General features: G+C 39.8%; 1 protein-coding gene across 4 annotated transcripts in view; it reads right to left on the bottom strand.

Annotated features, from left to right (window-relative positions):
• The window catches only part of CNTNAP4 (contactin associated protein family member 4), a 264,146-nt gene that overhangs the window by 182,524 nt on the left and 59,422 nt on the right, over positions 1-22,200 (bottom strand). For all 4 annotated transcript variants that reach the window (XR_010938853.1, XM_067717889.1, XM_067717890.1 and 1 more), the window contains one exon: positions 3,311-3,504. Coding sequence is in view for 3 of the 4 variants with exons in the window: in XM_067717889.1 (XP_067573990.1) it covers positions 3,311-3,504 (194 nt within the window). In the remaining variant the exon portion in view is untranslated. The remainder of the gene's footprint in view (positions 1-3,310; positions 3,505-22,200) is intronic.

Raw genomic sequence — 22,200 nt, 5'->3', positions numbered from 1 at the left:
ATACATCCCATAATATCTAGAAAAACTGGGCAAAAAAAAATAAAGTCAGGAAACACATTTGTAAAATGTGACAAAGGGTTAAATTCTTTACTATGAACATCAATTAAAAATTGTTCTTTGGCTAAAAATAAAAACCAAAAAACAAATTAAAGTGATCTGTGTTATACCAGGTGAAAATGTCAAGAGCCAGGGCACAATTCGCTGTGTTTCACTTTTCCTGCGTTGGCAATTACAGATTCACAGAGAGGGAGCTTCCCTCAGAGTGAGACCTGAGTAACTGTGGGGTAGAAATAGAACTATTAGCCTATCTGGGATGAACAGGTAGCATGAGAGAGAGAGAGAGAGAGAGAGAGAGAGAGAGAGAGAGAGAGAGAGAGAGAGAGAGAGTGTGTGTGTCTACTTTATCAACAAAGTCTGAAGATTTGAGGCTGTTTTACCTACACCATAACCTTACCCGTTTTATGTGTGGCCATGGCACCAGCTGCACCAAGTCTCAATTCTGATCTTGACATTCATCTACTTTCTTTACCATATTCAAAATTATAGTCCGGTCCTTACCAAACTTGATAGTCCATTCCGACCACAGTCTCACTGGTTACTACGTGGGAAACCATATCTCTGGATAATGCCAATGTCCGTTCTTTTGTTCACACTTTTCCAGCTTCATGGAATTGCTTCCTTAATCCTTCCATAATCTAAGCTTTAATGCTTTTTCCAAGACCCATGTAGCCCTGCTTTTTCTGACAAATTCTTTCTACAGTGATCTCCGCACTCTGTCAATCTCCAAAGCCCTAGGAGTCTGTACCACACATTTGCACGCTCCTCTGACTCACTCTTTGGTTTGTTCTGATGTTTTTTATCTTTTCAACAACATTAACCCTTTTTTTATTAGCATCTTTATTGGAGTATAATTGCTTTACAATGGTGTGTTAGTTTCTGCTGTATAACAAAGTGAATCAGCTATACATACACATATATCCCCATATCCCCTCCCTCTTGCATCTCCCTCCCTCCCACCCTCCCTATCCCACCCCTCTAGGCGGTCACAAAGCACCGAGCTGATCTCCCTGTGCTATGCGGCTGCTTCCCACTAGCTATCTATTTTACATTTGGTAGTGTATATATGTCCATGCCTCTCTCTCGCTTTGAGCTCTTTTAATACAGAATTTCGTACAAAGTTAGGCACTGATTAGGAGATCAATGTATTCAAATCTATTCATTGATTGATTGATTTTTTTTCACTAATTTACTCAACAAGTGATGTGCCACACTGGGTGTTGAGTGCTGGAAATGCAAAGATGAGAAAGATAAACCTTTTCCCATGAAAAAGTTCAAAATGTATAGGGGAGAGAGAAATGTAGCCTTCTAACTCTAAAGTACATTAATCTGGTACCATATAAATGTACTAAAAGGAGGAGTTGATGGGTGGAGGAAGGGGTCGCTTTTAGTTGTGCGATCATGAAAGTACCCTACAAGAAAGTGCATTTCATTTATTGGTTCATTCACTCTTTCCCTCATTCATTCATTCATTCAACAAACATTTAGTAATTGCAGGCAACATGCCAGGTACTGTTAAGATTGGGGATACTGGGATGACAGGTTGGAAGGTAGAGCCTCTATTTCCAGGGTGCTCAAATGCCAAAGGAGAAAACAATGAGTAAACCAACAAATGATGGCACAGTCTAAAAAACAATGTTACCTAGCCAGGTAACTGTGATCGATGCCGTTTGTCTTTACATTGATTGGTTTGGACTAGTTAAGGATATCATTCACGTCACTATTGCACCCTGAGCACCTCACCTTTAATAAGTAAGTGAAAAAGACAAATAGCACTATCTAGGTTTCGCTTTCCTCAAGCTTGAACCACGAAAAACAATTAATTGTCATAGTTAATATTAAAAATTTTTTTTAAATATCAAAAACATACATCTTACTTAACACAGCTAAATATTAGCACGAATTAGCCGCCATTTATCTAGTTTAAAATCCAATGCTTATTGAGAAAAAAAGAGTAAAAGATAACCCAGACACCTAGTTAAAATAAATACCTCATTAAGCTTTCATTGCTATTGGTTCATAATTACTGTTTATTTTATCCCTACTTTGAATGGTTTTCATGGAACTAATTCAACCATAATATCCAATTTTTCTCGCTCTTATACAGAACTTCAACTTGCTTTGGATTTTAATGCAGGTTTTCTTAAAAATGCTTATAGAAAACTTCTTCCAGCCTGACTGTTGTCCTTGCTTGAGAACGAGCAGGGCTACATCTTCTCAATTCAATTTACATCAATAAACATGCACTGGATGACCACCAAGTACTTTAGAGATACAAAGGTGAGTAAATCACAGTCCATTTCTTCAACGACTGTATCATGTATAACGGACTTCTAGGAAGTTTCAAAAGAGAGGCCATTGACTGATCAAACAGAATTACCATTATGTGCCCAGATAGGCCTCCAAATTATCTGTGTGCCAAGAATGATGCTTCATTAAGTTACTCATTTTCTCTGGTTCCAGCAGCTCAGTCAGAGGAAAATTAAAAACCAAAAAAAACACAGTTCTTTGATTGCAGTATGTTGTCCCTGGCCCACATAAGATCCAAACCAATACTTTTCTACACTAAAAAAAGAAATCCTTTCATCACCACCAAGCAAACTTCCTTTAGCTTCCCTCTTCCATTGGGTGTTTATATACCATCAGTCAACTACAAATACCACCCACTTTATTACAAACGGCCTCCTTGTCAGTCTCCCTTACAGGAGCTGTGCCCTGTCCACAAAACACAGCATCTTACACACTTGAAAGACTAGAGAATGGTTTATATATAAATCATATATGTGTGTGTATATATAAAATACATATATAAATATTCCAAATATTATACATAAAAACCTCCATATACTAGAGAGATTAATTCATAAATCTCAGTCATCAGAAGAAATAAAAGCAATAAATTCTTTTCAACAAACTTAAAGACAATGCAAAACTACTATGTTATTGAACAAAACTTAAAATGTTTTTATATAGGTTTAGTTTCTTTCTTTAACTTCCACACTATTTAGTGCACTAATGAGATTTTTTTTTCAATTTCTGAGGACTCTGTGAAATAAGTTTACCTTTAGTATTTTCATAAATTAAACCATAAAATGTATTAGAAAATGAATAGTAATACATTTTCTCTTGAAAAATGTATTCTAAGTAATTCTGAAGATTCTGTTTCTAAACTTAGTTTAAGAGATTCGTAAACAGCATGTAGGGATGACTCTACTCTCTCTGAGAGGCTATGAATTCTGTTGAAGAAACATACCCAGATACTGTCCTCTTGTCGATACTGTTTCCAGTTCCTGCCACTGTCACTGAACATTAGGAGGTAGCTGGTCACCCAGTTGGAGCTCCCATAACCCCCTTGGGTGGCCACAGCGGTGATCTCCATTCTCTCTCCAAGGTCAATCTGCAACCACTGGTATTTGTTTGACACAAGTGGAGACCAGCCACCAGCTCCTTTTGTGAAAAGAGAAAAAGGAGAAATGAGCAAAGAATTTGTTAAAAATCTGTTAGTGAACTATCAATCCCAGTAAGACTGTTCCTCTATGGAACTTAAGAAAGTCAAGGGGCTTCCCTTGTGGCACAGTGGTTGAGAGTCCACCCACCGATGCAGGGGACACGGGTTCGTGCCCCGGTCCGGGAAGATCCCACATGCCGTGGAGCAGCTGGGCCCGTGAGCCATGGCCGCTGAGCCTGCGCATTCGGAGCCTGTGCTCCGCAACTGGAGAGGCCACAACAGCGAGAGGCCCGCAAACCGCAAAAAAAAAAAAAAAAAGTCAAATTTCCAAAATACGAAACTTTCCATAATGCTTGAAAAATATAGAGAAACAAGAATGTAATGTAAATGGATGGAGCCTATGTTAATTATGCTCATTTCTAGGCGTTTCAACCATCTGACACTGGGAGAGTTAACTGAATGACGTTAAACTCACTGAATGTTTAAACCACTTAATTTGACAGGCAGACATCCACGTCAACACTTGGAACTGGCATGTTTACTGCCCACATGCATGACTGTGTAATGATTTGGCCTTAACACCCCTTTGCCCAGAACTTGATTTACCTTCACACTATGGTGGAACTAGAAGACTACCTTTGATGTCTGATCATGTTTAGACTCCTTAGAGCAAGAAGTACAGCATTAAGCCCGGGAATACAAAGACGGCCAAGGGACAGTTCCTGCCTTCACCGTGTTTACGGTCTTATGGGAGGAAAAGACGTTGAAAAGCATATTTGAAACACAACATGAAAAGTGTTAATGGTGAGGCAGGTGCAGGGAATAATAACACAGTAAATAATGGAGAGCTCTATCCAGTGATAACTGGCTTGCAACAGCGTGTGAGAGACCATTACATTTTCAGCAATTTTGCAAGATGATTGTTAAAGATAGCCATCTTTGCAATTGGCCATGGTGCGAGTATTTAAACCACGAAAATTGGCCAACTCTGCAAATCAGTACCCACTCCCACCCCAGCCAGTTTACCAACACGTCACTAGTTGTATCCTATCTGGGAAGGGGGGTGGTGGGTGAGAGGACAGTGGATAGGAGAGCCATGGTAAATTGTGTTTGAGCACTCAGAAGTGAAAACAGAAGTCTGTTGTATATTCAAGGAAATATGGATAGAACAGAATTTATTGTGTTTTGTTTTATCCAAATGCACACCAGAAAATTACAGACATGATTACCTACTGTATGTCTTGTTAAGACGTTTCATTCTTCCAGTTTACTATAATAGTGCTTTATTTGAGGAATTTATTTAAGTAATACTGACATTGCTGACTGTGTAAGTATTATGTAGTCACTGTAAAAAACATGAAATAGGGTTTATCCCATTCTTGAATCCATAATTGTCTACTATTCAATATATATTAAAATGCAGTATCTGTTACATAACGTACCATGTAAGAATATTAGTACATGTTTTCTTTTCCCCATTCTTTTGCCATCCACCTTGAGGCTCTGATAATAACTTCTGACAGTTCAGATAGAGATTACCATAAATTTATATACAGTTTTTATTCAAGCATTATTCTTGACATCCATGCCCTGTTTTATAAACGTTGAGTCAGGCACTAATAGAAAGAGATGCCCAATTTTGCTATTACGGTAAGGCACATATCTTTGTGAGACCTAAAGGGACACATCTGTATTAACAACTGCTTTAATAAGATTTAAAAACCCTTCTGATGGCAGATACAATACAGTGACACTCTGAGAGATAAAAAGCAGAACTCTGTGTTACTTACAGTTTCAAAGAAGAGAAGACTGCAAGGAAGGGCCATAGAGGGAAATGCCACCACAGAAAGGGTGGCAAGTTGAAGCCGTAGAGGGCAGCTCACGTATGGCAAGTGAGGTGGGGTAAGCTAAGTTTTGTGAGCTCCAGGGAAGAGGGGCTGTGTCCGGGTGTCTGGCCCTGGCTCCAGGATGATCAGGGTTGATGCATAGTGGCCACAGAGGGTGTGAGTGCAATAAAAGAAGGGGTTGGGTTTGGACATAATCAGCTGCTCAAGACCAGCTTCTAGTCAGGGCCTCAAACTGAGTTAAGACAGCATTTTTTTTAAGTATTATATTCTAACAGTCTCCTCCCTTGACAGCATCACACTAACTCCTGATTGTATTCGGGTATGAGTCCCGAGATTACTTACTACATTGTCTTTAGAACTATATAATTTTTTTTCAAATTTCCTTCTTTCTTGGAGGGAATCATTGTTCAAAGTGTCTTCCACTTTGTACATCAAAAGTACAATGCTCTCCTTATTGATCCAAAATATTGATACATTGTGCAATTTTTATTGGTGTGTTTTTACTTTTCATTTTCTCTGTAGTTGTCCCTGAAGAACACGTGGTTTTCGCTAGTGACCTGGATGAGTGGAGTTCTCTTGGTCACCAATACCATCTACCATGTTTAGGTTAGAGTGAAAAATTCTTGTATTTTAAGTAAGAGGGCTTGTTGGGTAGACATGGGCCCTGGCTGCATTTTGGGTGTCTTGGGGTCATTGACCTAGCATGGCTTTGCTGTCCACAAAGGGCACTGCTCATGCAGCCTGTCTGCAGAGCAACAAGAGGCACAGTGCTCTTAACTAGGACACAGCAGTGTCCCCCATATTGTTATGATATATAAATGGGAATCAGCGGTTCCCAATGGATGTAGAAAAGACAGTAGCAATAGGGGTTGGGGAATCTCAGGATTTGGCTACCTGACAGTAGGGTCAATCTTCCTCTCTAGAGTTAACAATAGACCATGTCTTTGAAGTATGGGTACATGATGGGAGTGGTGAGTGGGTAAAAACTTCCCTCTACTGTCCTATCTAATTTTACAATTCTGCCTCAGGGCCTAACAAAAGTTTGCAAGTTGAAAGTCTTCCAGGGTCTGATGTTCACCAAGCATCCTTGGTCCATCTGCAGCATAGCTGCATATGTGTTACAACTGCCTATCCCTCTGCATTTTTATCATTTTTTGCATAGAAAAGTTGGAAAAGAATGAATGAAGTGCCCCCAGCCAGCCATCATCTTTACCTGGAATTTCTATGTTTGGAATTTTATCTATATCACCTTATACCTTTGAGAAAATACTGAGTTATTTTGTTTCTTGCTCTTTCTAGTTAATTTTAATGGTCTAAAGTCAGTAATGAAGACACATTTTTAATACAGAATTGCATAATGTTTCTGTGGCACTTTGACATTCCTTTATAGATCAGTATTTAAAACATGAACACATGAGGGAAGCACAGTGGAAAAAAAAAATAGAATCAGCGTATATCTAGTGAGTTAAGATTGGATCATCAGTTCTCATCAGGAGCAAGAGGAACCTCTCACTGACGGCTCCCTCTTCCGGCATCACTCACCATTACAGCTGCACTAACCAACTTGAAACATCTGCAATTAAATGGCCTTGAACATTTCGATTTCTCACCTGTGGCGAAAAGGTATCACTGATATGCTAAATCAAGTGATACCATTAACGAGGTACACCAGTAAAGTAATGGAAATTCAGATGCTCCTAGGCTTTACCAAGTAATTTCAGCAAGATAAGTCAGCCATAGGGAATCCAGAGATTCCTACAGGGTTTTAAACTGTGTGGCTGTACAGACACACGTGGTATAAGTGTGTGATGGAGTGTTATGATTGTTCTAATCTTAAAACAAATGTTGAATAGTGACATGGAAAATGCAAATATACAGATATAGATAAATAGACATGGATATAGAACTCAGCACACTTTGGTAGTGCCAGCCTATGATGACATGTAGGGACAATAGTGACATGAAATGAAAACGTGGCTGCAGCTGAGGTTAAGCTACCCCAGGCGTAGGGTCACCGCCAAACCACCTAGCCTTCTGGAGACATCATATCGTCATAGTGTTTACTTTCTGAATGGAGAAAATGATGGCTAACTCCAGCAAGCTGTTAACCCTGAAGTACTATAAAATGAAATATAGTGAACTTTTAAAATTTACTAACTAAAATTGTCAGCTGGTGGTCAAGTATTATTTGTCCTTAATGATGCTTTTAATATGCCGATAGAGTCAACATCATGGTAGGACAACGTGAGACGAATGACCATCTTCCCATAACCCCATCTATTCCATGGTTACTGACACTTCATCCACAAGACAGTCTTATCCCTCCATTTCATTTTTTCCCCATATCGCAGCCCTCCTTCCCCTATTCCACCCTTCTTTTTCTCCTGCCTTGGCCTCATTACTGAGACTTGGCATAATAAAACGTCATAAATTTATTCAAACAGAAACATTTCTTGCATCTTCATATCACAGCCTGAAAACTCACACTTAAAAGCCCTCTACCTATTGATGAGACTTTTACACTAAGCATTGTAGTACTGCTATGAGATTTAAATTTAAAAAGCATAATAAGTGCCTACTGATTCTCTCACAGACAGCAAGCACGTGAGTATATGGTGGTTGTAACGTTTTGAATTATAGAACAATTATTATTGCTATGGACTCCAAAGAGTTACCATCACAGTAAAGTTGAGCTCTGGAAAAATTTAGTTACTGAATGACCACAAAACACAGCATCTCTTGTTGCCTACTACTTTTAAACATCAGGTTCCTCAGGAACTGGCTTCTGTAACACATGTTGCTATGAACTGTCAGGAAAAAAAAGCCAACTAAAATTTATCTGGTGCCTACTGTATGCTAAGTACTCTACTAGAAATTTTATGTACCATATTAAACTTAATTATTAAAATTATCTAGTGAGATGAAATATATTTTAACATCTCTTCTTTTCAAATGAAACTTTTAAAAAAGAGATTCACAGAAGCTAAGTAAAATTTCCCAAAATTTTAGTATAGATGAGAAATTATTTTTTAATGATTTTAATGTTAGGATCTCATTTAAGAAATCTCCTCCTTTTTCATTCTTTAACCTTGAAATAATTATACAACTACCATTGCCCCAGAGTGGTATATTTTATCCCAAGAATAAATTCAAATAATAGATTGTGTTATTTAAGTATAACTAGGTAACTGGCTGGTACGTTTAAAACCCTTATGTCCTTTCTAGTAGGTGGCACCAATACCTTTATGTCCTTTCTAGTAGGTGGCACCAATACCCTTATGTCCTTTCTAGTAGGTGGCACCAATACCCTTATGTCCTTTCTAGTAGGTGGCACCAATACCCTTATGTCCTTTCTAGTAGGTGGCACCAATACCCTTATGTCCTTTCTAGTAGGTGGCACCAATACCCTTATGTCCTTTCTAGTAAGTGGCACCAATATTTAGCTCTGGACATGGAGGCACATCTTACAATTTCATGGAAGTGAAAGAAAAATTGAAGAAAAAAATACTCTTGGTTGGAGCTTTAAAATATGGAAAAGAATCACTTCTCTCCCCTACTAATATTAAAAATGGGGCTTCCCTGGTGGTGCAGTGGTCGAGAGTCCACCTGCCGATGCAGGGGACACGGGTTCGTGCCCCGGTCCGGGAAGATCCCACATGCCGCGGAGCAGCTGGGCCCGTGAGCCATGGCCGCTGAGCCTGCGCGTCCGGAGCCGGTGCTCCACAAAGGGAGAGGCCACAACAGTGAGATGCCCTTGTACCGCCAAAAAAAAAATGACATGACTGCCACTGCAGATGGTCATCAGTGAAGGTGATGTGTCACAGACTTTGTCAACTTTGCAAAGGTTGCAGCACACGAAAGGGCAAGCCATATTTCTCAAGATGTAAAGCATAGAAGGACACAGGTGTTCAAGGACACAAACACAAGTGAACACAGTTCAATGACAGTCCTAGCCATCATTATGGCATCTACCGTTCTAGAAAATAACTGGCTTAATTAAAATTGTCCTAGGGAAGTTTCCCTCTAAGACAATTACATTTTTTCACATGTGATTTCATCTCGATTTCCCCACAATTATAAGTTTGCCTGGATCATTTTGATCTTGACATTGAATTACAATAATGTAAAAGGAAGAGAAAAAACATTGTGCCAGTATTTGTCTGTCTCCCTTAAATGGTTCGCAGTGTCCCAGGACCACCATTTAGAACCTTATCAAGCTTTGTATTTTTACCAGTGTAGTTCTTTTTGCAGGAAGGAAACATCGATGCTCTGTGCCTGGCTAGTCTTGCCTCATGTACACTCCCGAATCTTGGCGTTGCTGCCCCTGGTAACAGTTATTATTACAGGTACAGGCAGGTCAGCTGAGCCAAGCCAGCAGGGCAATTCCAGGATTTCATTGAGACTATTAGAGAAAGACCCTCTTTGCTGTGAACACTGAAAGTATGGGAACTAGGCATCGACCTGCAGGAGCAATTGTTGTGGAAAACCTGAGTGAAGCAACAAAGACCCAAGCAGAACTGAGAGATGAGGTGAGATCCGGTTCTGATAGCACAGTCAGCATCCCTGAGTCCAACTGGGCCCACAGGGCATCCCTGCGCTTTCCAGGTAAGTGAGCCACTGGCCAGTCCCTGCCCCTTGTGCTGAAGCCACTCAGGCCGCTGCATCAGCAGTTCTCCATTCTCTCCTTCATTAGTTTTTTCTCCTTAATGGATCATACCCATTAATGTACATGCATGCTGTTACTTTTCCCCTTTTAAAAGAAAAAAAAAAAAAGTTCTCTTGACTCCACTCTATTTTTCCTGCTTTTTATATTAAGGTAATACGTTAATCCAAATAAGATGTCCATACATACTCTTTCTGATGTTTGTCGTTTCCTTCTATCTCAGGCCAGTTCCAACTAGACTGTCAGTCCAGCCACTCAATGAAAACTGCTCTTGTCAAGGTTACCAAAGAACTGCATGTTGCTAAATTGAATGGTCAGATTTCAGTCTTCCTACCACTCCACCTGTCAGTGACATCTGATACTTTCAACTACTCCCAGTGCCTTGATATTCCTTGTCCACTTAAACTTCCATAAAGCTCATTCTCTTAATTTTCTTCTTAGCTTATTAGTTGCCCCTTCTCAATCTCCATTGTTGGTTCTTCCCTTTATCTCTTCCCTCTGAAGGCTGAGACGCTCCAGGGCTCAGTCCTTTGCCCTGCTTCTTCTCCGTCCCCATCTCCTTGCAGACCTCTCTTGACCTCGTGGACTTAAATATTATGTGCCAGTAATTCCCTAGTTTCTATCTCCACCCCCAACCTCTTCCCTGATATTAGACTCCTCTACTTGATATCTTTAACACTTCCCAAACCAAACTCCTCTTCTTCCCCCAAATCCTACTCTATTCACATGCTTTCCCAACCCAGTTTATGATAGACAATTCCATTCTTAAAGTTTCTCAGGACAAAAAAAAAAAAAAATAGTGTGCTTGACTCCTTTCTTTCTCTCTCACTATACTACCAAACCGACAGCAATACGGCTGGCACTACTCAACTCTGCAGAATCAGAGGATTTCTCCAACTCCACTGGTGCTCCTTTCTATTCCAGCCTGGATTCTTGCCATAGCAACCTAACAAGTCTCCCTGCTTCCCCCTTTGCTCAGTGAGACTCTCTCTGTTCTCTATACAACAGGTTTAAAATATTATTCCTGGGCTCAAAACACAACAATAACTTTCACTTTCACACACAGTGAAAGACAAAGTCATTACTATACAGCCTCCAGATTCCTTATATGATCTGCCCCCCTTGCACGGCTCCCGCCCCAGGTCTGGCTTCCCAGATTAGTACCCTCCGTCAACGACGGCCTCCTCAAGGTTCTCTGAGCAAACACCATTCTTCCATCTCCCATCCCACGCTTTGATAAGCTATCCTTTCTGCCTGGAGTGCTCTTCTCTGAGATGGACTGGGCTAAAATCTTTGCTACCGTCAAGTCTTTGCTCAAATGTGATTGCTCTCATACAAGCATTCCTCTCCTGACCTTCCCTATTAAAATCCCTTCCACCCAGCAATCCTCCTCCCATTCACCTTAATCCAAACCACTTTACATTTTTTGTCAGATATTGACATATTTATACATATATTTCTCGTTCGGTATCTTTCTTTATCCTTTATCTTGCCCTATCAGAATATAAGCTCAATGAGGCCTAGAGTCTTGGCCTGTTTTGTTCAAAGGTAGATCTTATGTGTCTAGCACACTGCCTGACACACAGCAGGTGCTTAATAAATATTTACTGCATAAAGGAATGAAATAAGTCTGTTTCCATATGGTTATAATAAGACTGTATTAATTCATATACCAAATATGAATATATTATACCTAGTGGCAAAAGCTGGAACTAAATAAAACTAAATAAAAGCACAAGATACTTCTCTTTGCAAAATGGTACTTTCAGTGAGGTTCTCGAAGAGAAAGCTTAGGCACTTGGCTGAGACACACACACACACACACACACACACACACACACAGAGGCATGCACGTACATATACACAATGTCTACCAACCGCCTCAAAGTTCCCTAGTTTAATCACTTGTAAACTACATTTCCTAGATGTATTTATCGCTCTATTTTTGGATTTTTTGACACAATGAAAGAGATGCTTTTTACTTCATTTCCACAGCAAGGTTCTAAATTAATAATACCTTACTAAATTCTCGTAGGTTTTAGTGTTTTGCTGTTGATCAATTTTTCCTCCCAGCAGATGGGTAGACTGACTTTCAGCCCTACTTCTTGTACTGCCAGATCAAACGTTTCTGAAGTGTTCAATAATTCAGTGGATTAATCAGTAAATATTTACATCCTTTCTCTGCTCAGGCATTTTGATTTGCATATTTGATGTGCAAATTTTGGGAAAGCCAAATTTCCTCTAGAAGACTAGAATAAAATTACAAAACCACCGAAATCTGTGCTTTAATTTTTTTCACCACAGCCAGTTTTATTTCATTCAAATTAGTAGCTTTGGAAAAATGACTTTGAGCACGTGATGTCTGGAAATTCAGACGGTAATCAGGGCTTGCCCGTGTTTTGCACTAAGACCATTATAATACTTTTCTAAAAGTTTCGATTTAGATCTACTACAGTGAGGCAGGTCATTTCAGTAAATGACCTCATGCATCAGATAGAGCACACTGACAATATCCCAGAGACTGAAAAACCATTTTTTGCTTCCCTACCTTTTTTTTTTTTAATCTTCCCCAGCCGGAGAGAGATGATAAGCTGCCATGAGTCAAATGTCCTCATATCACTTCTGGGTTAAGAAACTGAAGTCACTCTTGTACCCAACAGACATTATTTCCACATAATGATTGGAAAAGCCAGCAATACTAGGACATAGTATATGAAAAAAAGGTAAAAAGTACCAAACCAATTCCAGGCATTTGACTGATTAAATCATTTAATATTTTCCCAATTTGTGAAAATGCTAAAACATTAATACAGCATCACGATCCCAATGAATGAGATATGTTTAACTCTAGGCTTACATATTTGTTGAATTTAGTCTTGAATACACATACTTTAATTCCACAATTTATTCCTTTTTAAGTATTATTTTATTGTGGAAAATTTTATTTCACAGGCAATGGGAAAAATTATTAGTGATGCTGGTGACTGAGACATCCTTAACATTCCCCTCAGCTTGACTAAACTTCAGACAGGTTTTTTTCCCTGACCATAGGCCCCTGATCTCCCTTTTCTCAGAGCATTTAATTGAGGGAAGTTGTAATTGTAAATTATTTCTCTGCTCCTTGCAATGTAAATCTTCATCAGGCCTCCTTACAGTTTTACAATCCAAGAATGTCTTTCTCAAGGACCTGAGTCATCCCTCTGAAATGTAATCAAGAAAGACAGAGCCCTATCTCCCAGTCTCTGCTGGAGGGCAGGAGCCTAACTCCACAAGCACCAATCATCAAACACAAATGACCTAATCACATTGACCAACTTCCCCCTGATGTTCTCCAGTACTCTTCCATTAGCTCATCAGCTCAGTGCTTAAAAACTCTCCCACCTTGATTTCAGAAGAGCAGAGTTCAATCTCTCTCCCCTACGGCAGAAATCTTGACCCCCACTGCTATAGTCTTGAATAAAGTCTTTCTTGTCTTTTTAACTCAATCCAGTGCAATTTTCTTTGACAAGAGATAATTGGGGTTTTTTTTTATGAGAAGGATGTGTTTTTCATTTTTCTACCTAATGAGTCATGTTCCCCAGAAACCATTACACAGAGTCTGAGAAGATAAAGAACAATGCTTAGAAATGAATGAGGGTCTGACTAGAGCTAACCAGAGGGGTTCTTCAGGATAGTGACAGTGTCCAAAGACCACTGCCCATCTGCTCTACCTATTAACCAAAAGAATGTCACAGCCAGCTTCGGGGAATCTGAATAGAACAAGAAATGTCACGGGGCCTGGCCAGACAAGGTGATGGCCTTTGTCAAGAGAACAGTCGTAGGGACCAAATGACCACTACATTTGGCAGTGTACATCAACAAACATCCAGTGTGAGGACCAACGAAACCACACTTAGCAGGTATCACTGACCTGGGACACAAGGATCCAATCAATGATCTTGTGGTGGACATCAATACAACAACCGACATATGTCAGGGGAGACCCCCACCCAAAGTGCCAGGACATCATCTGAGTTCCTCTCATGCCGACTGCCGTTTTGGAAAGGAGTGGAAGAAAGATTAGGAAATCAGAAGGTCTGAGCATTTACCTGGAAGAGACTGACACAACCAAAGGGGGTTCCTTTACCCAGCAGAGGCTAGGGGGTTTGAAGTGACTTGGTAAGTGGGCAAAAATGGGAAACAGTCTCTGAACTGAAGAGCAAACAGGATCTTCCCCAACTAAAAACAATACACTCAGCTGATAAAGTTTTGGCAATACTGAAAAATATATGGTGTTTCCATGTTACTTCTCAACTACTAACATAACCTGCAGACTCACAGCTTTGCAACTAGCTTGAGAAAATCAGATCAACCAGTATTTCAGATCTGAATGATGAGAGATACTAGAGTATCTTTATGAGTGTCTTGTGCGTGTGCTTAACATCCCCAAAGCTGCCGATTATGCGTTTTATATAACTTATGATTTTCTAAAACTGTATGTGGATTGGCCAGAATGATGTCATTTGCATGTGTACATGGGTGGTCAACCAGAATCAATATATCTATTGGTTCAAAAAACATTTTGCCACACGCACAGCATTGATACAGTCGGGTCTACGCTGCTCCAGAGCAGAATCACTCCACATTCATTGGGCATCACACTGATTTTTGGTACAAAGACTAGAGAAACACACACACACACACACACACACACACACACACACAGACAGAGTCTGCTGGCTTTAACAGAAATAACGTTCTACAATAGCATGTGGAGTGGGATCCAAGTAGGACTGAGTGTGTGAAGCCAACAGGTGAAATACTCCTCCAGCATGGGGGAAGCAGCTCCACGTGGCCCTGGGCCCAGGTACAAAGAGTGGAGCACACAGGCGTTAGGGCTTCATAAAAAGAATACAGGGAAAAATACGCTTTTACAAGATTTATTTCAAAATGTGATACCTGACCATTAATTTTGCCAGTGATACACATACATTTAGATTTTTAAAATTATCCTCAATTATTACATGTGTATTCAATGGTTTCTTTACCTCATCATGTAAAACAAATCACGTTTCGACATATGAGAGTCTGGGAGAGTTTATTGTGCCAAAATAGTGAAGACTCCAAATAGACATAAATGGACCAAACCACTGCTGCGTGGTTTGTTCCAATCAAGCCCTTTTATTTATTAATCTGATTTTAGCCTACGGTTATAAACTCGTCGTTTTGTCACTGTATCACCTAAACTGAGAGATAAACACCTTCTAAAATTATATGCCACCGATTATTCTATATTAGAAACAATAGCACACATTGCCCTGGCTTCACCAAGAGAAAAACCATCATATTTTGTGGAAGTGTGATCGAGTCGGTCAGGATGTGAAAGGTGGGGAAGCACAAGAAGAGGAAAAAACACATCATTTTGCTCTGTTTATCTCTATCTTATTTCTATTTGTAATGTATAATGGAAAGTTCTAAATTGTCCTTTTTGATAAGAAGCAAGTCTCACAAAGGAACCTCATTTCCACTTGAACCAATGAGGCCTTTCACACGATTGTCAGGCCACCTATCATGGTTCATGGTTCCCAGTGTATATTGATCCACTGAGTCATAAAGTAGTGCTTCCAGTTGGGAATGAGAGTTAATGCAAACTCTCTGGATCAGAAAAGATGGACCCCAAAAGTAGGTCATGCTTCTGCCTAGCCAATTTCAAATTGCTCCTGGCAATACTGTGACTCTCACCCACACCCCTGTGCCTTCCCACATACTCTGTCACCACACAGGAGAATGCAGCAACTGAAAACAGCATCCTAGCAGAAGCAGCTCAATGCATGTTCACGGTGACAGCTAGGACAACTATAAAAAACAAATACTTTTGATAAGCAAAAGGAAAAGTCAGTTATCAACATGGGTCATTCTCTTGCAATTGTTTTTGCTTTTACTATATTCTTTTTCTGAAGAATTAACATAAAGTTTAATTTGTTGGTACTGTTTGGAATGTATCTTCAGAGTTTAGAATTTTGCATTTTAATTTTTTAAGTTACCATCAAATTTAAAAAAAGATTTTTAAGAAAAATAGAGAGAGAGAGGGAGGGATAGGGTGGAAACTTCTGGAGGTGATGAATAAGTTTAGGGCTGTGATTATGGTGATGGTGTCATGGGCATATACTTATCTCCAAACTCATCAAGTTGTATACATTAAATAGGTACAGCTGTATACATATCAATCATACCTCCATAAAGTAGTTTTTTAAATTAGCAATTCATAATTTTAAGAAATATGAATGTAATATTTCCAGAGTCAGCTTAGCTTGTCAAACATAAATGTCAAGATTTTTACATTTTTATTTAAAGGTATCAATGTTTCCCTTAACAAATCATAACTGAGTAGAAGAGTATTGTGGTGTGTTAATCGCCATAAAAAAAAGTTTTTTTTGCAAAATTATACGCAATCCTAGGATTTTAGGCTCCTTTACATAAAACACGGGAGGGACAATATAGTTGCATGGATGTTATATTTAAGGGGACCTCCCAGATGATTTTCAGACAGAGTTTCAATAGTGAATTCACGATTTACATGATTCTTCAGGGATGATGCTTTCAAAGAAAGAACAACGGCTTTTTGCTTTTGCTATTTTGACATACTGTATCTTTAGAATATCTATCTAGGTCAATAAATGAGCTGCAAATAAAACCGTCAGGAAATGTTTCGCGACCAAAATTCTGTCACTTAGAGCAAGTCCCTCCTTCTTTAGCTCCAGATGACACTGACTTCCTGGGTTTTTTTCCTCACTCCTCTGGCCAGCCCTTTTCAGCATCTTTCATAGAACTTCCTTTCTCTACGTTTGTTGAAAAGCTAACACAACTGTCCTCTCCTCTTTTACTTTACTTTCTCAGAGGACTACATTTCTCATGCCTCTGGCTGCAATGATTAATTTTTTTTGTTTTTGGATGACGAGGCCTGATCTTTATTTTTAGCTCTGACTTTCCTTTTAAATCTGTATTCCAAATCCTGAATGCTTCCTATATATCTATTCATGGATGCCCTACAGAGATCTCAAACTCGACATACCAAAAATGGATGTCTTACCTCCTGTCAAAACCAGATGGCCATATCATTCCCATCTTCAAGTCACCCAGACTAAAATGTGAAAATCATTTCTAATTATTCCCTTTCAATAACAGAAATTTCTACATATGTAGAAGTTGCCAGATCTGGTCAACGTCGCCTCCAAAGTGATTTTCATTGTCCCTTTTGCATTTCCTTATTCCTTAGTTTAAGTCCGTATGTCAACCACTCAGTTAAACTTATTTTCTGTATTTATTTTTGGTTATGGGAGGTACAACTTTGAAGCAAGTAAATGAAAGCATGAAAAGGCATGAAAGCATTTGAGAGATCCTAGTGAGGCAGAACTGGCAGGCCTTGATGTCCTGTGGACAACCCCTTCGATGTTAGACGTCGGGAGGGCAAGGAGCATGGAGAGGACAAAGTTAAGGATGACAGCTTGGGAAACTTTCTGGCTGGTGGTGCTGAGAGTAAAGAGTCCTCAACGGAAGGGGAATCTGAAAGACGTAAAACTGAAGGAATGGGAACCCTAAGGAAGTACGAAGGACTCAGAATGCTGTGAGTGATTCATTGTGGAGCAGAGGGGCAGGCCTCCTAGGGTGATAAAAGTGAAGGAAGCGAGGCCACTGGGATTTGCATACGTTTACAGGATGTGGAGAGGAAATCAGGAAATTGTGTTCCGAGCCCGACGGCCTACCCTTCCTAAAAATCTTCAATATGTGCCTTTTAGAAAACCAATCTGTTTTTGCCATCATTCCCAGAGTTGCTTTGGTAAAAGCTGGTTGAATCATTTTTCTCCTGGTTGCAAAAAGCATCCTTTTTGACACAGCATTTAATTCAACTTCAATCTGGCACTGGAGCCTCAGAAAATAGTCTATTTTTCTATGAAGTCTGTTCTCATTCTCCACAATTTCATTTGAATTATACTTATTCCTGTGCCTCTCACTCAGCCAGGACTTTGTTTCTTCCACCTCTCAGCTGCATCTCAAATACCACCTCTCCCACAGTCTCACTATAAGAACTTTGTAACATGAGATAATATAGTTTATTTATGTTTGTTAAATTAATAACTAAGAATCAAGTTTCCTATTAGAATACCACTGTCATATTTGAAACCCACTTGGCAGAAACGTTTGTGTGCTGCTCAGACATGAAAATGAGGCTTGCCATTAGCTGAACTGCTATTGTTCTAATATGGCCAAACTCAGAGCAATTGAAATAGATTAAATAGATTCTGAGATGACTTCAGAAGGTCAAAGGGCTATGAGAGTTTTGCTTTCTAGTAACAAAGTAAAATGACAGACTTTTTTAATGAGCGAAATCGACATTTCCAAGGATCTTAAACTCTCTTTATGCCATTTCTTTTCTAAGACATAGTTCTGATTAATTCCCATCAATTTTTTTTTGGAATATCTGAAATTGTGTCTTCAATTCCAATGAGTAAATGAATACTGGCCAATATTAATTTAATGAAGTGTCAACATAATTAAGTATCTTAAAGTTTAAATGACTGTGGTTTGTGTGTAGCTTACAAAGTGGTCAGATTTTATATTTTTGAACAATGTAATAAACACTTTTAACAAACTCTTCTCAGACCTTTTCAAAAATAAGAAGAAGACAGAAATGACAGGTTAAAAGTTGAATAAAGGAGAAGCTATGAAGTTTAGGATACTTCTAATTCTTCATAAAAATTATTAAGCACAAGAAACTAGAAGGTTATAAAATACCACTTTCTTTAAAGTCCCTAAATGTCATCCCTCACAACAAAGAATATAGAATTTACCTCCCTGATTATATTTACTAGTTATGCTTTTCAGTACTAGATCACATACAAACTTTTCAAACAGAGAAAAATACGGTACACAAGGAATTATCAATATCATTTTAATCACCACCATTAATACCCACAATTTACATCCTAAAAACCTAAACCAAAATGTGATCACTATATCCATCAGCACATACATAATCAAAAGAAATGCTAGGTATATCCAGAAAAGACAAAAACTCTTGATTCGAAAAGATATATACACCCCAATGTTCACAGCAGCACCATTTACAACAGCCGAGATATGGAAGCAACTTAAGTGTCCATAGACAGATGAATGGATAAAGAAGATGTGGTACATATATACAATGGAATACCACTCAGCCATAAAAAGAATGAAATAGTGCCATTTGCAGCAACATGGATGGACCTAGAGAATGTCATAGCAAGTGAAGTCAGACAGAAAAACAAATATGATATGATACCACTTATATGTAGAATCTGAAAATTAATATAAATGAATTTATTGACAAAACAGAAACAGACTCCCAGACATAGAAAACAAACTTATGGTTACCAAAGGGGAAAGGGGGGATGGGGAGGGATAAATTAAGAACATGGGATAAACAGATACACACTATTATATACAAAATAGAATAACAACAAGGATTTACTGTGTAACACAGAGAACTATATTCAGTATCTTGTAATAACCTATAATGTACAAGAATATATATATCACTTTGCTGTACCACCTGAAACTAACATAATATTGTAAATCAACTACACTTCAATTTTTAAAAAATGCTAGGAATGGCTCTGGATCTGCTAGCTATGAATAGAAATTGCTGATGTATTCTACAAGGTACTAAGTACGTCACTGTTCTAACTCATTTGATTCTCACAATAAGCCTAAGTGATAGAAACTATTATTTTTCCCATTTTAGCCATGAAGAGACTGAAGCAAGGGGAGGTAAAGTCACTTGTGAAAGGTCACAGAGCTGCAGTAAATCAGGAAAAACCCTAAACACGGTCCTACTTCAGAGCCTATTCTTTGTCACTTACGATAATGGCTTCCACCTTCATGAACTTTATCTTTTATGAAAGAAGATGACACATCAGCAGGTGATACACATTATATGAGGAACTGAATATACACTAAAGAAGTTTAGGATAGGGCAACTGCTGGCTGAGTGATAAGGGGAACAGAAACATTTCATTCAGATTCTAGGGTGGGATTTTGAAAGGTCAAAATGAAGGATTGGAGCTTCCCTGGTGGCGCAGTGGTTGAGAGTCAGCCTGCCGATGCGGGGGACACGGGTTCGTGCCCCGGTCCGGGAGGATCCCACGTGCTGCGGGGCGGCTGAGCCCGTGAGCCGTGGCCGCTGGGCCTGCGCGTCCGGAGCCTGTGCTCCGCGGCGGGAGTGGCCACAGCGGTGTGAGGCCCACGTACCGCAAAAAAAAAAAAAAAAATGAAGGGTTGGAGCCTTCGGAGCAGAGGAATGACTTGAGGGCAGACAGGTGCAAGGCACGTTTTTCAGGATGGCAGTAACGGACTGAAGGGAGTGAGGGGGCATGGAGAGGGCCGTGGTCACTACGGCAAGAAAGGAGAGTGGAACCAGATTGTAGGAAGTCTTTCATTCAAAGCTAAGAAAACTGTCAAACTCTCAACTCCTGAGGACCACCTAGTGTGTGTTTTCTGTTTGGCACACATGTGGATCACCAGTTTTAGATAACTTGACAAACAGAAACCATCCACAATTTTAAATGTACAGAATAAACAATATGTTAAGGTCACTAATAATAGGCATGGTTCTTCATATTCTTTTACAAGAAGATGGTATTTGCAATCTTTTACCAAGCTATACCCAGGCTGATGGATAGTTTGGTCTGTATGGGAAGCTTCCACAGTGAGTTGGTTTAACTACCAATCTTAATATTTACTGAAGAAAAAAAAAATCTTAACTTATACACCACTGAGAAAAACAGATGTCGTGAATATACAAATTAACATATTCACGGATTTAGTTTTCTGAGCAACAAACAATCAAGCACTGGGAACATGTCAAACTCTTTTGGTTCATGTCTTCTGCATCTGAGTCCAACTTTAAAAAGAAATTTTTGTATCTTTCCCCCCCGACATCATTACATCTTGCCTCACGAGAGGTAAGTCCCGGTAAGTAGTGTGCCAGAAAGTGTTTAAAAACTAGTTCTCTGTGGGGAAAAGTCCTGCTTTACAGCATTTGTCAGTTCCTGTGGTGTAAATGCTCCCTGCACGGCAGATTTCAGGCTCCCCATGTGACAATGCTGAGCTGGGAAGAGCCGCTCTCCCAGGCCGGCAGGTTACTGACCATATCTCAGATAAGCTACTTGAGCACAGCAGGTGGAATCACAGTAGAGTTATGAATTTCTCAGTTACAGCCTCAGGTATGAAAAATGCATTTTTTCTAACTCAGTCTAATTTTCTTTCTTGAGCTCCTATTCTGTCCAATGTAGAAAATCAATCTAATCATTTCAGAGAAACTCAGTCCAGTTCATGGATTTCTCAGTCAATTCAGAATTTTATCTCTGTCACCTTCAGCTTCGAAATGCTTGCCGGGATCTGCCTCCCTTCCTGCCGACCCTGGGGGCAGTGGAGACCGGGACCACTCTTTCTCCGTGTTTTGTGTGGGCGGTCATGCAGCTTCCACTCTGCACCTAGGTGACTGGTTGCAGATTAGTTGGGAAATGCCTTTGTCACAACATTCTGATGCTCGTCCTCCCATCCCTGGTGTGACGCTTTGCCCACACCCACCACTTCACGCCCTAACTTCTGCATCCATTCTTGGTGCCCACAGCAGCTCCTGGTTCCCCTCACATGCCATCCGGGGCTGACGTGGGGACTGTCACACCACCGTCTCTGCAGTGCAGCAGCAGGATGATTTAGTGACTTGTCTTGGGGCGGGCGATCTCCTCTCTAAGCACCCTTTCGCATACAGACACCTGAGTGTGAATGAAGGGTTCTGTCAAGTTTCCTACTATGGACTTAGTTTGAGGACAGGACTTCAGGGAAAATGATCCCTCACACTTGCTTTCTCACGTCTCTTCCCTCAGTGGGGTATGGGGAAAAGGAATTCCTTTAAGCTGGTCATTTCCCCTTTCAAATCGTTTATATTTTAGATCTAAAAGGTCCCCACTTAACTTTGTTCCCAAGCTGGGCAGTGACCATCCTTTCCCTTAAGCCATGGGTGGCGTGTGCCTATCTGCGCTGAGAGGGGAAACGAAGGACCAGTGTGGAGGTCATGTCTATTTCTGCTCCCCCCATCACCCCACATAGAGAAATAGCCACTGACGCAATTATTATAGTCATTAAAAATGCTCATATTTCATCCT

The sequence above is a fragment of the Pseudorca crassidens genome, chromosome 20 (assembly GCF_039906515.1).
Source record: "Pseudorca crassidens isolate mPseCra1 chromosome 20, mPseCra1.hap1, whole genome shotgun sequence".
In the NCBI taxonomy this organism is placed as follows: Eukaryota; Metazoa; Chordata; class Mammalia; order Artiodactyla; family Delphinidae; genus Pseudorca; species Pseudorca crassidens.
The sequence above is the reverse complement of the archived record's forward strand: the minus strand, read 5'-3'. Positions and strand labels throughout refer to the sequence as shown.